The sequence below is a fragment of the Salvelinus namaycush genome, chromosome 10 (assembly GCF_016432855.1).
Source record: "Salvelinus namaycush isolate Seneca chromosome 10, SaNama_1.0, whole genome shotgun sequence".
Classification (NCBI taxonomy): domain Eukaryota; kingdom Metazoa; phylum Chordata; class Actinopteri; order Salmoniformes; family Salmonidae; genus Salvelinus; species Salvelinus namaycush.
The window spans coordinates 16152466-16169655 of record NC_052316.1 but is presented as its reverse complement, the minus strand read 5'-3'; the positions used below and the strand labels follow the sequence as shown (position 1 = coordinate 16169655).

The 17190-nt window shown below is 49.5% G+C and overlaps 1 protein-coding gene across 3 annotated transcripts in view; it reads left to right on the top strand.

Moving 5' to 3' along the window:
• midn (midnolin) overlaps positions 1-17190 on the top strand; it is a 32868-nt gene that overhangs the window by 10274 nt on the left and 5404 nt on the right. For all 3 annotated transcript variants that reach the window (XM_039002341.1, XM_039002343.1, XM_039002342.1), the window contains 3 exons: positions 5512-6054; positions 7986-8130; positions 8408-8737. In XM_039002341.1, the coding sequence (XP_038858269.1) occupies positions 5512-6054; positions 7986-8130; positions 8408-8737 (1018 nt within the window). The remainder of the gene's footprint in view (positions 1-5511; positions 6055-7985; positions 8131-8407; positions 8738-17190) is intronic.

The window sequence follows — 17190 nt, the reverse complement described above, 5'->3', positions numbered from 1 at the left end:
TTAATTGTATTGAGGATTTGGGAGTGGAAAGAATTGAAAAATTACTGACTTGCCATGTCAATATGAGAGCATCTCCCCATCTATAAAACCAGCCTGCTGTCTCCCTGCATCAAATCAAAGCTTTTTGTATACAGGCAGGAGTCTTGCCTTCTCGTAAATGAAGGCTACAGAAATAAATAATTTCGGAGCAGAATGTGTAAATGGAATTGTATATTATAAGACTGAAAGACAACAGTGAATAGAGGGACTATTTGTTTCCGTGACCTATAAATCCTAGCCTGGGAGCGCATTAAGCTGGTGGAGTGTTTCTGCACCTTTGTAATCTCTTTCTGATACAGACAGGCACATACAGGAGGGGTGCCAAGGTGTGTTTGAGAAACGGGGGAGATGGATTTGCAGATATTTTCTTTGTCCTGTTGTTTCTGTGTGTGTGTGTGTGTGTTTTGTATTTGAGAGAGAGTGACAAAGATTGTGTGAGTGCGTGTGTGTCCAGCGAAAATATTGTGTGTGTATTGTGTCGTGCCCGTCATTGTTCTTCATCCGCTGGCCGCCTTTGTGCTTCAAGTGCCCCTGCAGCATGGTGATCGTGACTGACTGGGCTAGCGTGTGGGAGGCGGTGGAAGCCAGGAATATCACAACAGATAGAAAAATAGCCCAATGTCAAATGTAGGTAATTAGCACAACACAACTGTACAGGAGGTGTTGGGTGGGTTTCGTTTTCTCACCACCGTTCAAAGGCATCAGGCCTGCGGACTATGTTATGACCGGCCCCCTGATGTACCCATTCTAAATTTGATGGGTTGAGACCAGTTGGAACAAGTGTAATTGTAATGTTCATTTGCTATGATGGCATCACATATAGCTCCCGTTTTGTACTCCCTCTGTGTAAATAGTACACACAAACTCTACCGGCTACCGCATCTCAGCGCTGCCGAATAATAATGAATGGGCATCTACTCCAAATGTTGTGTCCTGTTGTAGAGCATGTGGTTAAGCCTGGCCCTCGTTCTCTCTCCCCCGCCCCCCTTATCGCAGAGACTAGTCAGAACGTATTCATTCAGTTGGAATCAAAGACCTTGTGCATTGGTGTTGCACCATCTTTGATCGCCTAGAGAATGGAGAGTGTGGATGAGAGAGGGATGCACCCATGATAGCAGCAGGAGATGTAATACGTCAAGGCGAGCGAGTAGACTGGATTGCTTTGCCTATGTTGCCTTAGAACCTTCAAAGCCATTGTGCTTGGCTGGAAGCAGAGGTAATGTAGATGGCCAGAGGGATGGAGGGATGGAGGGATGGAGGGGGGGGTGGAGGGTTGGAACCAGGAACCTTATCATTATGAACTTTGCCATTCTGTCTCTTTTTTTCCACCTAGCTGGTCAAATTCGCTGATAGCCAGCTGGCTCACTGTTTCTCATTCACCCTCTTCGCTTTATGTTTCCTATCGGGCACTATTACAGACGGCTATCTCTCCAATGAAGGGTCCTTTGAAGACGGGGCCTGCTTTTTAGGATTTGTGGCATGATTGATTTTTTTCTCCTCTTTTGAGAATCGTGTTATTGCATCTTTACCCAGTGCCTGTCTACACAAGGAGCGTATCAATAGTTTCCCGGTGCGATCAAAACATTTGGGTCGATAGGCAGGTTAATAAGGTGGTTTCTGACCTCCTCTTCCCCCCTTCACCTATCTGTTTGATAGGTTGACCAGGAGCTACTCAGCCGTAATGCAGCTGAAGGAGAAGGGCGATTCTTTCGCTTGAACCCTTCTACAGATCCCTATCCTCTCTGGGCTCTGACGCAAATGCTGCTCAGTTGTTCATGAATGTCAGCTCAGTCCTGTTCCCAGCTCCCTCTCTCTCTCCCTCCCTCCTTTCATCCGTCTCTCCTACTCTCTCTCAGTATGCTTAGTGTGCAAAGGAAGAACGCCTGCAAATGAGTTCCTTGAACCACAGGGACCCCAATAAATAAAACTGTCAACTGCAGAGTTGGAGAAAAAAAGAGAAAAGGAGGCAGAGTCACACTCTCACTGAATATTTCATCACCATCCACCACCATCTCCTCTCTGACACCCTACCCCATCCCCCCTTCTCTACATCCTCTCTTTCTCCCTCATCCCCCCCATCCATCCTCTCTCCCTCCTCCCCGGTCTCCGCTTATCATATCCTCCTGTCACTGCATAGCAACCGAAGCCTGCTGCTACAACTACACAAAATGACACCCCAACAACAAAAACAAAATGGCAGATGGAGGTCAGGTTGATCTGAACAGAGCCAGGTGTCTCTGTATCTTCTTAAACACCCAGTTAACAGATAGGCTATCATTGACTTATCACGGCACTGTCTACGAAATATACCGTTCAAGACGACGCTTTTGTCAGACAAACGCAAGCTTTGTTCTTATGGTTTGTCCTCGCTCTTCGCTTCCACATACCACTCTCGCTGAGTCAGGATGATAGGAACAATGAAAAGGCCATGCCTGTCTGTCTAAACGTAACTCAGGCTCACTGCCATCCCCCACTACTGGAGTGGCTGTCTTCCTAGGGCTTTGGAATTTGTAAAGACACCAAGGACGAAGGAAGGTGGAGGTTGAAGACTTAAAGACTCCGATGGAGGCTCTTTGTCTGCTTAGTTATTTTTCTTGTCCCTGACATCAACCTCACACAGACTTGTCTCGAGAGAGCAGAAAGGCGTGTACGGACAGGGATGTGCCGTAACCACTGAGGTTTTCTAGGTAGTGAAACTCTATCTGAGCTGTTTTTACGTTATGGTTTCAACAGCCTCTCCTGCAGTATGTACCACCTGGCTGTAGCTGTTAGTGTTACCTCCTATCTCTTAGGAGACTGACCTATTTCAGGTGTTCCAGTTCACAGCCCGTGGCTCCACCCCCAGCTCCACCCCTGGCTCCACCCCCGGCTCCTAACTGCAGCCTGTCCCATCTCCCATCCTGTCCTCCCCTTTCAATCTGACACGGAGGGCAGAATGACTAATCAGACCCAGGCTGAAATTCTGAGCCCGGGGGCTTATTTGGGTTCCTTACTTATTTCTGGAGGGGAAAATAAGGCAGGGACCACAAAGACCTGAGAGTGAGAGGTTTAAAGGGCAGGCTGAGAGTTCTGTAGCTCCTGCCATTGCTTAGGTTGCTTAATGCATTTGTTTATGTGGGCTTGTGGCCTTTTTCATTTTGATCTAATGGGAACATTGTGGTGGGCGGTTGGCGGTGTGTGTGTAAGCAGATGGTTAAAGAGGGGAGGTCTCCACACACACGGTGTTACGTGTGTGAAACACAGGCTGGGTCATGGGGTTTAGGTGAGAACTTCAGAATTGGCTTTATGAGTCAACCAGTGAGACACCAGGGCCAGGAGTGACACATGTACAGAGGGAGTGAGGGAGTGAGGGATGGAGAAAAACAGAGAGACTGAACAGGAGAGGGGAGTTTTGCGTATCTGATTTGAGGTTTGCCATGCAGCGTTGGGAGCTCGGTATGAACGCATCATCAATCTAATTTTGGTGTGTTTTTTAATAATCCACACTAGTCTTTAAGTGGAGATGGAATTCCTCTCTCTCCCTCCTCTCTCTCTCTCCCTCCTCTCTCTCTCTCCCTCCTCTCTCTCTCAACGCAGCCACACTGATGTGTCATCCCCCCATACACACTGCCATCTCTTCGCTCTACCCCCCCTAATCAAACACAGCTCTGTGACTCCTTTGGCTTTGTGTGTGTGTGTGTGTTTTGTTCTCTTTTGTGTGTGTGACAAGGTTTTGCAAACTGCCTAGTCATTCTCCTGACAGCTGTCAGTGAGGGACACAATCAACTACCCCTCCTTCCGTTCGATCCCGCTCTCTTCTCTTCCCTCTCTCTTTTCGCCTGTCCCCCTTGGTTGACTAACAGGTGACCTTTGTGTGAGGAGTTTCCTAAAACCGTCTCACCTCTGTGTTTGTCCTCTGCTTTCCCGTGCCTGCCCTTACCAAGAACAGCACCACTATGGTTCAGTGCTTGTATTTATTTTAGTCGTCATCAACATCATCGACAGTCACTGTTAACATGGTGTTAACATGATTAGGACTTGTGAATAATCTTGGGTTCATATTCCTATGCCAGTTCAATAGTCGTTTTGCTTAATTGTGAGATGCTGAGAGAAAGAGGTGTTGTGTTGGGTGACATCCCCCCACCCCCTTCGTCCTCCCTCCTCCCCCCTCCCTCGCTCCTCTCCTCCAATGTGTGTCAATACCAACGTGTAAAGGTCACCGTGGCTGCAGAGAGCCGGCGGTCGATAGAAAAATAAATAAGCAAAAGAAAAAGGGGGACATGATGGAGGGCAGAGCCTGGTGATTCAGAAGGTTAAAAACAGGTCAGCACACACAAGCACACCCCAAAGGCTTATGGGTCTGGAGGGAGCACTCTCTCTGTTCTCTGTGCTCTGTCCTCTGTCTCTCCTCTCTCTCTCTCGCTCTCTCCCTCCCTCCCTCTTTCTCTTAGGAATGCACACAGGGTGTTGAAGTTTTTCCGAACTTAAGTGTCACATTGTCCTGATAGCCTCTTGTACTCCTGTTTCTATTTGGGAGAACCTGAGACGTCATTACCTCAGTGTACTGAGTGGCGAGTGGAGCTCTCTGACCCGTCAATGCTCTCCCTTCACCACCACCACAACCCTCCATGAGTGGCCAGAGCAGTAGCAAGGCCCTGGGCGTGGGAGGGTGAGACACCAGGGAGATTGTTGGAGCAGTGTGGGACTAATGTGTCCTCCAGGCCAAGTGGTGACACGTCTCTCTGTGGTGTGTGTCCTGGAGTGAGTGGGTCAGTGCCTCCATGCTTGGCCCCGGGGCCCGTTCTCGGCGCTCCTAAAATGGGCAGCCCTTCCAGATCCGCCGTGGACCCCCGAACAATCGGGTATTATGAGCTGCGGGGCGGGTGGGTCTGACTTCCTCTATCGAAGGTCTGAATTTTCAGGCCCGGGGCCAGACGGAAGGGTGGCCTTTGTATGTCTGGTGAATGGTAACGATGTTCAGACTCTGGATTATAGGGATAGTTGGAACAGGAGTGTGTGTGTTGGGGGGGGGGGGGGGGGGGGCATGCGTGTGTGTGTGTCTGCGTCCGTCCATGTGTGTTTTCCAAAGGCTCCCTTCATCCACCCAGCAAATGTAAATAGCCTAGTGTTTCAGTGTTCAGGGCAGTGATTGATTACAGGATGGGATAGTGTGTTGTATCTGCTTCACCAGCCTCTCTGAGGGGGGAATTCAATGCAGCTCAATGTACTGTTATGTCTCTCTGTTCTCATATCCATACATGTGCTTTTGTTAAACTCATTAACAAAGCCCCAAGCCTGGAAAACAATGATAAAGAGCTAACAGACCTTCTCTTTTGTCAGTTGGTGTGCACATGTACCTATATGAGGTATACTGGTATATATTTAGTTAGTATGCATTTAATGTACTGTACTTTGCATTAGCATTCGATGTATAATGTTTTTCTTGTTTGTGAACTAGGTGACTCAACTCTCTTCTCTTCCTCCTGTCTCCAGGTCAGTGACTTCCTGTCTGGCCGCTCTCCTCTGACCCTGGCGCTGCGAGTGGGTGATCACATGATGTTCGTTCAGCTGCAGTTGGCAGCCCAGCAGTCTGGAGGGCAGCAGTTACAGCACAGGCACCTCATTGCCCGTGGGGGTGCAGAGGGCACCATGGGACAGTCCACAGGAGCATCTGGAGGGTCCACCAGCGGGCATCACCCCCGCGTCCCCACCCCCCACCACCACCACCCCCATCCACATCCCCACCCCCAATCCCACTCCCATCCTCACCCCCACCTGTCCCGGCCCCATCCAGTGCCCCCTCCCTCCACCAGCTCAGCAGCCTTCCCCCCTGCCCCCTCACACCAGCCCTCTCCTCCCATGTACCCCTCCTCCTCTTCCCTCTCTTCAAGTCACTGCAACACCCCTCCTGCTCCTCGTCCCTCCCAGCTGCCCGGCAGTATGTTTAGTCGCTCCCACCAGCCCTTCCCGGGCCGACCCAGCCCCAGCCCTGGCTCCGCCCCCCAAAGCACCCCCACTGCAGTCCCCTGCCCTGAGGTAAGACCCTTACTTACCAATCAACCTACTACTGCTTTCTTAATTTCTTAATTACTCACAGCGTACCACGGTTACACAAAGGAGGGCCAGAACACAGCAGGAAAGATGAAAGGATGAAAGATAGAGATGGAAGGAAGAGAGAAAGAAGTTAATGAGTTAGTCTGCGTAGGTTGTTGTTTTGTTGATCATCAGCCTCCTCGCTGGTAAGCAGGCCTCTCTCACTGCAGCCTGTAGCTAGGCTATCTATCTGTCTTTTAATGGCAGACTGGAGCTAGGCTATCTATCTGTCTTTTAATGGCAGACTGGAGCTAGGCTATCTATCTGTCTTTTAATGGCAGCCTGGAGCTAGGCTATCTATCTGTCTTTTAATGGCAGCCTGGAGCTAGGCTATCTATCTGTCTTTTAATGGCAGCCTGGAGCTAGGCTATCTATCTGTCTTTTAATGGCAGACCGGAGCTAGGCTATCTATCTGTCTTTTAATGGCAGCCTGGAGCTAGGCTATCTATCTGTCTTTTAATGGCAGCCTGGAGCTAGTCTATCTATCTGTATTTTAATGGCAGACTGGAGCTAGGCTATCTATCTGTCTTTTAATGGCAGACTGGAGCTAGGCTATCTATCTGTCTTTTAATGGCAGCCTGGAGCTAGGCTATCTATCTGTCTTTTAATGGCAGCCTGGAGCTAGGCTATCTATCTGTCTTTTAATGGCAGCCTGGAGCTAGGCTATCTGTCTGTCTTTTAATGGCAGCCTGGAGCTAGGCTATCTATCTGTCTTTTAATGGCAGCCTGGAGCTAGGCTATCTATCTGTCTTTTAATGGCAGCCTGGAGCTAGGCTATCTATCTGTCTTTTAATGGCAGCATGGAGCTAGGCTATCTGTCTGTCTTTTAATGGCAGACTGGAGCTAGGCTATCTATCTGTCTTTTAATGGCAGCCTGGAGCTAGGCTATCTGTCTGTCTTTTAATGGCAGTTGATTTCCACCAACTTGGTTTGTTTTTTTCTTCAATCTCTCTTCGCCTGAATTCAACTCTGTGAGTTTTCAGAAACAAAACCAGATGCGGGTTAGTGTAGTTTAGTTTGAGATGCCACATAGAACAGTGAATAAAGGAAACGGTCATTTTTCTTCTTCACTCTGAAATGTCTCCCTTCCTCTCCCTCTTAGCTCTTCCTCATCCTCCTCCTCCTCCTGTGGGTTAGACTTTCACTTTCACAGTTTTACTTCCACAGTTCACAGAGCAGAGAAATGGCAAATAAAAGATCAGGGATGGGGTCTGATGTCAGGGAGAGTAACAGGAGCTCTCAGGACACAGCTCAGGTTTATTCAGCGCATAATGTGTCCCTATACGTGGACCAACATGGTAAATATTAGGGTCCATGTTACGACATGGCTGTTACGGCATGGCTGTTACGACATGGCTGTTACGACATGGCTGTTACGGCATGGCTGTTACGACATGGCTGTTACGACATGGCTGTTACGGCATGGCTGTTACGGCATGGCTGTTACGGCATGGCTGTTACGACATGGCTGTTACGACATGGCTGTTACGACATGGCTGTTACGGCATGGCTGTTACGACATGGCTGTTACGACATGGCTGTTACGGCATGGCTGTTACGACATGGCTGTTACGGCATGGCTGTTACGACATGGCTGTTACGACATGGCTGTTACGACATGGCTGTTACGGCATGGCTGTTACGAGTTTCAAGTCACTGCCTCATCATCTCAATAACATAAACTGTGGTAAACTTTTCTATTTCAGTAGCATGTTTTATATGACCCCGTATTACATACATACATCTTATGGACATATTTTAACTAATCACAATTGCTGTCGAGTGGATTTATATTTATTATCACTCACTGAAGGCAAAGTGTTGGTGTGTTGAAGGTTTGTCTCTAATGTCAGACTGTCTCCTCTCCTCCACAGGCTAACTGCAGTGCTAAGAGCCCCAGTAACGGCACCAGTGCTTCAGCACGCTCCTCTTCCTCCTCCTCCTCCTCCCGCAAACCAGGTGCCATTATTGAAAGCTTCGTCAACCACGCTCCTGGGGTCTTCTCAGGGACTTTTTCAGGTGAGTGAGGCCTAATAGCATTACAGTAAGACTAAGGCACTAACTTCCAGACTATGGCTTAACACTCTCAGTGGCGCAGATTACTACTGTGTCTTACTAGGCTTGGTCTGGGGATGTTACATGTGGTTAGACTGGAGCTGAGGGGCGTTGTAACACTCTCTCCATCGCTCTCTCTCTCTCTCTCTCTCTCTCTCTCTCTCTCTCTCTCTCTCTCTCTCTCTCTCTCTCTCTCTCTCTCTCTCTCTCTCTCTCTCCCCTCCCTCCTTCCCTCCCTCAGGCACTTTGCATCCTAACTGCCAGGATGGCACCGGGCGGCCCAGGCGAGACATCGGCACCATCCTGCAGATCCTCAATGACCTCCTGAGTGCCACTCGCCACTACCAGGGCGTGCCCCCCTCCCTCACCCAGCTCCGCTACCAGACGCAGTGTGGCTCGACCTCGCCTGCCTCCCCATCGCCTTCACCCCCTCCCTCACCCCCAGCCACCACCGCTGGCATTGCCGGCATCTCTGCCAAAGCTACCTCGGTGCCTGCCAGCAGCCCCATCTCACCCCCCCTCCACCCGCTGGTGCAGTGTCAGAGCCAGATCCGCATGTGCAAGCCCCCTGGTGAGTAGTGATATCCACTCACACACACACACACACACACACACACACACACACACACACACACACACACACACACACACACACACACACACACACACACACACACACACACACACACACACACACACACACACACACACACACAGGCCCTTCACTGTATTTGAGCCCCTGTGCAGCAGAGCAACAGATGTTGCTGCAGTTGTTGTTGTTGTGGATGAGAGTGATTGAAATGACTGTCGTCAAGAGCTTGAATTTAGATGAGCCGCTGGTCTATTGTAGAGCCCATAAGAGGATTCATAAGCAACTTTGTTTCTGCCGTTGTGTTTCTATTCAGATACTGTTTAACTGTTTAACAAATACTGTTTGGGGCGGCAGGTAGCCTAGTGGTTAGAGCGTTGGACTAGTAACTGAAAGGTTGCTAGATTGAATGCCCGAGCTGACAAGGTAAAAAGCTGTCGTTCTGCCCCTGAACAAGGTAGTTAACCCACTGTTCCTAGACCGTCATTATTAACAAGAATTTGTTCTTAACTGACTTGTCTAGTTAAATAAAGGTTAAAAAAATAAAATAAACGTATTATCCCAACATTTATTGCCGGACTCGAAAAGATAATATCCTTGCTCAAAAGGAAAGAGAAAGAAAGGGAATACAGAGGTTGGAAGGGTGGAGGAGAGGAGTATGAGGGGGAGGAGAGGAGTATGAGGGGGAGGAGAGGAGTATGAGGGGGAGGAGAGGAGTATGAGGAGGAGGAAAGGAGTATGAGGGGAAGGAGAGGAGTATGAGGGGGAGGAGAGGAGTATGAGGTGGAGGAGAGGAGTATGAGGGGAAGGAGAGGAGTATGAGGGGGAGGAGAGGAGTATGAGGGGGAGGAGAGGAGTATGAGGTGGAGGAGAGGAGTATGAGGGGAAGGAGAGGAGTATGAGGGGGAGGAGAGGAGTATGAGGGGGAGGAGAGGAGTATGAGGGGGAGGAGAGAAGTATGAGGGGGAGGAGAGGAGTATGAGGGGGAGGAGAGGAGTATGAGGTGGAGGAGAGGAGTATGAGGGGGAGGAGAGGAGTATGAGGGGGAGGAGAGAAGTATGAGGGGGAGGAGAGGAGTATGAGGGGGAGGAGAGGAGTATGAGGTGGAGGAGAGGAGTATGAGGGGAAGGAGAGGAGTATGAGGGGGAGGAGAGGAGTATGAGGGGGAGGAGAGGAGTATGAGGTGGAGGAGAGGAGTATGAGGGGGAGGAGAGAAGTATGGGGGGGAGGAGAGGAGTATGAGGAGGAGGAGAGGAGTATGAGGGGGAGGAGAGGAGTATGAGGGGGAGGAGAGGAGTATGAGGGGGAGGAGAGGAGTATGAGGAGGAGGAGAGGAGTATGAGGGGGAGGAGAGGAGTATGAGGGGGAGGAGAGGAGTATGAGGGGGAGGAGAGGAGTATGAGGGGGAGGAGATGAGTAATGAGGGGGAGGAGAGGAGTATGAGGGGGAGGAGAGGAGTATGAGGGGGAGAATTGGGGTCCTCCATGGGAATGCAGCAGCTCTTCTCTAGGCTTGTTCCATAAGGCTCAGATTGTCAGGCAGACGCGGCAGCAGCAGAAGCAGCAGAAGTAGACCTGTCTTTGTCTTTGTCTCTGTGCTGAGGGGATAGGTTTACCCCTCGGAGGGCTGGACTGGGGATTACTGCCCATCCACACAGAGGCTAGGACAGATCCTCACCACTGATAACATTCACAGGCGTGTGTCAGGTAGTCTTTGTGCGGAAACACATTGTCCCCACTCTGCTTTTTTAAACCTTGCCAGAGGAAATTTAACTTTTCTTCCATGAGCTGCTCTTGTTGCATGTTGAATAGAGTTGGATAGTGGGGGAGGATCTCTGAATGGCCCTGATTAAAGTTTTATGTGGCCTCTTTGTTTGAAATAAAAACATGAATCCCATTGTCCATGGTAGACAAAGACTGATATCAGCCCATGTATTGTAACTTGGCATTGCGATAGAATGGAGCACTTCATCGAAGCATGGACCAAAAGTTCACCCAACGTCCAGGGGACTCTGCAGTATCCAGTGAGCCCTTTTAAAATAAGTTCTGCACAGTTGAAATAATAAGAGCTTATTTTCTTAACCCAGGAAGCCCCTTTCCCCCGTTCCTCCCCCCTCCCATTCCTCCACTCAGCCGTCATCCCCTGCTTTTTTTCTCTCTTTCTTTGTCCCATTCTCCCCGTCTCTCCCGTCAATGGACCGTCCCACTGCTTCCTCCGTCGCTGTCCAAAAGTAGCCTCATCTGTAATAGCCATCTCTCTCTGGTCTCTTCCAAGCCTGTTCTCCATCAATGGTCGCCTGTGTCCACTCAGACTTTAAATAGATAGATTTATTCAGAAATGTGAGCGCTGAAAGAATGTGCATTGTGTTCTGAGCGCAGCGGGAGGAAGAAAACACAACATACACACTAAGCTTCCATTCATAGCATTGTTTTTATATCCGGCCGTCAGCTAACTGCCCACAGATTCATTTGTGCCGTCACTGGAAAAACAGAAAGGCAAAAGAAATGCCTTTCGAGTCAGACCGGCAACCGGCCGAACTTCCTTACCAATTAATGTTGGGGCTTTTCTGTATGGACGGAAGCTGTCTGTCTGGTTGGCTGGCTGTGTGACTGTGGAATGCTTGGTGAGGAACATTTTAGAAGGCAGGTGACTAAGTGTTCCGGTAAAACCCTGAGACGACGTTCTTATCAGCCGACACCTGGTGAAAGACTTGACAGCTTAACTCTTCGCAGAAGCCCGCTTCCATTGGCCTACAGGAATAACCTATGCTTACTGCTTAGTGCCTTCCCAGTCTGCTGTCTGTGTTACATTACCTCAGGTTGAGACAGCCTCATGAAAATGTCACATAGCTCTGCTATCTCCGGAGAGCCTTTACCCTTTCCACTGCAAGTTCATGTGGAGAGAGGGGAGGAGAAGGTAGGAGGCGGCGGTGAATAAAGAGCATTCGAGCCATCCGGAGATAGCAGGACAAGTCAGCCTAGTGAGCTAGCTAGATTAGTTTGGTTTTGGTTGTGATGTGGCAGCGTGGCTGGTTGTGTTGGTGGTGGTGACTGCTGAGTGCAGAGCTTTGTTAGGCCCAGGGGCCAATGCCTTTTTGTCTGAGGGCAGGGCTTAAGAAGGGGGTGTTAGGCTAATTGTTAGCTGAATTCCTTTGCTCAGTGGGACCCCCCCCCCCCCAGGGAACCAGGCTGCGCCATTGTAGGGCTGAGCGAGTGAGAAGGAGAGAAGGAAAGAGAAAAATTGTGAGGAAAAGAGGGAGTGAGAGAGCTCTCTATGCCTTAGGATTAGACCTAGCTTTAAGACCCACTCCCACTGCAGCTGCTTGGTTCAACAGAGAGGACGAAAATGAACAAAATGAGTCCTGAAAGAAGGAAAGGAGGGGTAGATATCCTCTCCTCCCCCTCCTGTCTCTTCCTCCCTCCGATCTACTCAGTATCTGTCAGGTCGGGTTAGTCTAGTTCAGGCTCTGGCTGCGGGAGGCAGGGTGGGGCTGTGTGTGCACAGAGAGAAAGAGAGAGAGAAGGAGAGAAAGAGAGAGAGAGAGAGTGAGAGAGAGAAGGAGAGAAAGCGGGATTGGGTGGGAATGGCTAAATTCCTCTCCCAGCTTGTTTAATCCAGCCCAGAGCGAATTACCTTTGCGGTGGGTGCATTCTACTGGAAGACTAATTTGTGTTAAAATGTTAACGTTCTTTAGTCTGCCACTGCGTCGCGTTAGAGTTGTCAACATGGCTAATTCTGAACACCTAACTCTGTTCTAATGTGGTAGCCCTTCATATGGTCCTCCCCTTTAACCTCTGTCTCAGTCCTCACTTCGTCTCTGGACTATGTCTCTTCTCGTCATTTCTGACCTGTGTGTGTCAGATTCATTCTGACAGGTGTCCTGAGCCCTCACCCTGCTCTCCCTGTCTGTCGTGCTTCAGCCGTGGTTGATCCACCAGGCTAGAACACCAGGCTAGGACAACAGGCCAGGACAGCAGGCCACTGTACATAATTCATCACCCGCCTGTCAGCAAGCATGTAAGCAGCCACCCGGCGGCCAATGACACACACACTGCTGAGCAACAGTAACCGAGCCATCTAACCCCCAGCCTATCTGTCTCGACCTATAGCAACGACAGCCAACCAACCGCGTCAGGTGCCCTTTCATTGTCGAATGACAAGAGAGAGAGAGAGCGGGGGGGAAGGAAGAGAAAATGCAAATTGCGTCTAAAAGTCATTTAAGACCTCATTCCCCTGCAGGGTTGTCGATGCCCTTTCAACGCCTGTCAAAACGGGGATGTTCGTTCGCTCCCTTTGACTGGTCTGACTCCTTCAGTTTGGACCCTTCTTTTCCATTGGGTTGCCTTTCTACCTCTCCTCTCTCTCTGTCTTCTTCCCTGGGCTCCAGATGGTTAGGATGGATGGCAGGACAAAGGCAGGGCTGTGTGCTGTCTATGTTTCCCAGGCCTGTGTTTACCCTCTGGGCTGTTCCCTGCTCTGCTGCTGGCCCAGGGCCCAGGCCAACCAGGAATGACATGTGGCTGTGTTGGATGATGGGCCTGTAGCTGCAGTGATTTATGGATGCCACAGGGATTAGGAGAGTAGAGGAGCACGGGGAAACTGCAAGGCCTCAGGGGGTTGGCTCTGTGTCACGCTTTACTCAGAGAAGTAGGCCTGTATGAACACAGTGTTTTTTTCAGTGTTACGCAAAATTACGTTTGATTGACTCTAGAATAGGTGGGGCTCCATACCACTGCATACAAATGGAGGACAAGTATCAAGCCCCCTTCGGCTACTGCAGATTTTGGTGGGATGTACTGGAAGACCTTAAAAAGCACGGTTTTCCTGTAGTTAAACCCAGGTTGTTTTCACTGTAGTTTGAGCCCTCACCCACTCCACCTGATCCCCTGATGCTCAGAAAACACAGCTCTCCTTCCGTGAGATCACAAGAATTATCAAGGCAAACAAACAAACAACAACAAACAACAACACTTGGACAACTGTTAATGAAGCGGAATCTTTAAGGGATCAATAGAGGAGAAGCTCCTTTAATCTCTTCTGCATCCTTCCTACGCAGCCCTCCTCCTTCTCTGCCGCCCTCGTTCCCTCCCTCTTTGGCCAGGCTCTAGAACGCATTGATTATTCATAGATCAGCCTCTTTCTCTCTCTCTCTCTCTCTCTCTCTCTCTCTCTCTCTCTCTCTCTCTCTCTCTCTCTCTCTCTCTCTCTCTCTCTCTCTCTCTCTCGTCTCTCTGCCTTGCAACATAGTGGTCAGTAGCTACTAAGTCCAGCTGAAATACTACCCCACCCCCAACCTGCATGCAGTACTGTGTGTAAAATAGCTTGTGTGTTAGTGGGGTGTTTACAGTCATTCTCTGGCACAGTGGAGGGTGAGGGGTAGGGGGAGCCTCTCCGGTTGTTTTTCTGCTTGGTGGAGTTCAGGGATTCCACATGGGCTTTTGGAGTAATCTCCATATGCTCACCCTATACACACACGCCAACAACCTCACACCCCTCCCTCTGGTTTCTTGGGGTTTGTCCACACAGGGTGAGATGAGAGGACAGGAGAAGGTACAGAGAGAGAGAGAGAGAGAGCGAGAGGGGGATGGGGGAGGTAGAGAGAGAGGGATGGATGGTAAAGGGAGGAGTGTGAGGCCAGGTGTACGTGGTTCTCATTGGTGTGCCCTGAGCAGCTGCACAGCAGGGGGGAAGTTGGAGAGGGTTTTGTCCTCATGGCTCAGTCAGCTACGGCACTGTGTCTATGGTTTACTCCTGTCAATGCCTTTAGTCTCTGTAGGCTTTAACTGGGCCTGTGAAAGCCCTGAGTGTCTACTGAGGACACATACACACAGCTCCGCTCCAGGGGAGGACGGGTACAGACAATACAGTGCTGATGGAGGAGCAGCACAGGGTGCAGGAGGGTTGCGTGACCAGAGAGGGAGAGAGAGTACATGGAGGGAGGGAGGGAGGGAGGGGAGGGAGGGAGAGAGGGGGAGAGTGAGTGAGTGAGTGAGTGAGTGAGTGAGTGAGTGAGTGAGTGAGTGAGTGAGTGAGTGAGTGAGTGAGTGAGTGAGTGAGTGAGTGAGTGAGTGTATTCCTTGTTCTCTCTGCCCCTGACCTGTCCCTTGCCTAATATTTGCTTCTGGTGATTCCCAAGAAAAGATGTGTCATTACTTCTTTCTCTGTGCGATATGCGTCAGAGAGCAGTGTTAGGTCACAGAGGAACACGAAGGAAGATGTGATTCTCCCTGCTGGTGTGTTTGTCCTTGTTTCCTTCCTCCCATCCACCTCTATCTTTCTATCATTTCAACTCAATTCAATTTCAATTCAATTCAAGGTCTTTATTGGCATGGGAAATATATGTTAACGTTGCCAAAGCAAGTGAAGTAGATAATAAACAAAAGTGAAATAAACAATAAAAATGAACAGTAAACATTACACTCACAAAAGTTCCAAAAGAATAAAGACATTTCAAATGTCATATTATGTCTATATACAGTGTTGTAACGATGTGCAAATAGTTAAAGTACAAAAGGGAAAATAAACATAAATATGGGTTGTATTTACAATGGTGTTTGTTCTTCACTGGTTGCACTTTTCTTGTGGCAACATGTCACAAATCTTGCTGCTGTGATGGCACATTGTGGAATTTCACACAATAGATATGGGAGTTTATCAAAATTGGATTTGTTTTCGAATTCTTTGTGGATCCGTGTAATCTGAGGGAAATATGTGTCTCTAATATGGTCATACATTTGGCAGGAGGTTAGGAAGTGCAGCTCAGTTTCCACCTCATTTTGTGGGCAGTGTGCACATAGCCTGTCTTCTCTTGAGAGCCAGGTCTGCCTACGGCGGTCTTTCTCAATAGCAAGGCTATGCTCACTGAGTCTGTAAATAGTCAAGTTTGGGTCAGTCACAGTGGTCAGGTATTCTCCCTCCCTGCTTCCCTCCAGTTCTACTGCTCACGTCAGCTCCAGCATCTATACAAGCAGGCCTGTGTGTGTGTGTGTGTGTGTGTGTGTGTGTGTGTGTGTGTGTGTGTGTGTGTGTGTGTGTGTGTGTGTGTGTGTGTGTGTGTGTGTGTGTGTGTGTGTGTGTGTGTGTGTGTGTGTGTGTGCTCTAATAATAGCAGTGTTGTGTGGTTAATGACTAGCCACACACACACACACACACAGACACACACACAGACACACACACACACACACACACACACACACACACACACACACACACACACACACACACACACACACACACACACACACACACACACACACACACACACACAGGTTAGGTCCTGCCTCAAAAACATTCCCAGGGTTCCAGCCAAGCTAAAGGCCGGACGAATGGCTGCACCGGGAATGCATTCAGGACCCCACACCACACTGCCCACCGCGAGTGTCTGTGTGTTAACGTGTGTGTGAGACTGGGTTAAAGTCAGTGCGTGCGGCAGCCAAACTCACATATACTTGACATTTAAAAGCAGGGAAAATGGCTGTAGTCTTTACACAGTATTAAAGTGTGGAGACAGAGAGGTTGTGTGTCTGATGACTTGTAAAGAACCTCCGGAGTTTGTGTAACTGCATGGGCACATTGTAGGGCATGCGGGTCTGACTGTGTTTGTGTGTGTGTGTGTGTCTGTGTGTGTGTGTGTGTGTGTGTGTGTGTGTGTATTTGTTTGTGTGTGTGTCCTATAATGAGGCCATGCCCCAGGCTCCAGTCCTTCCTCATTCAGCAGGGCTTGAGCTGTGTAACCCCCGCCTGACCAGCTTTTAGGTGCAGGAGACAACCCCACGCTTGTTTGAGACAACCCCACGCTTGTCTGTGGCTTTAGACTAGAGAGAGAGGGAGAGAGATGTAGAGAGAGCGAGAGAGAGATACATAAAGGGCAGCGGAAGGAGAGAGAAATCCCCTTTCTCTCATAGAAAGAGAGAGAGCGAACATAGAGGGGTTTCTTTCCTGTGTAAGAGAAGAGAGGAGGGGAGAGGAGGGGGGGGGGGCGCAGCGGGAACAAAGCCCCTGGCAGAATGTATAGCCGTTGCATGCAGGCAGCTGAACAATGCCCCTAATGCACAAGAACCCCCTTGTTACCCTTATACACTAGGCAGGAGATATAGTCCTGTGGCATACGACATCATATAGACACACACTCTTATCTAGTGTGGAAAACATTGAATAACGTGCTGAATAGCCCAGTCCTTGTTCTGTTTAATGCAGTTAGTTAGTATGCACTGCCAGGACTAGTGAATATTTATAGCCAGAGAATCGCTCTGCTCAATCCGATAAGCAAATGAAGGGAAGAGGTAAATTAAGCCCACACAGAGTCTGGAATTCATTCCGATGGGGGAAGAGGAGGAGGAGGAGGGAAGGCACAATCGATTTGGAAAAAACTTCCACCTACCCCATTCCCTTCCCCATCACCTGTAGGGCGGAATTCCACAGCCCGCGCCCTTCCC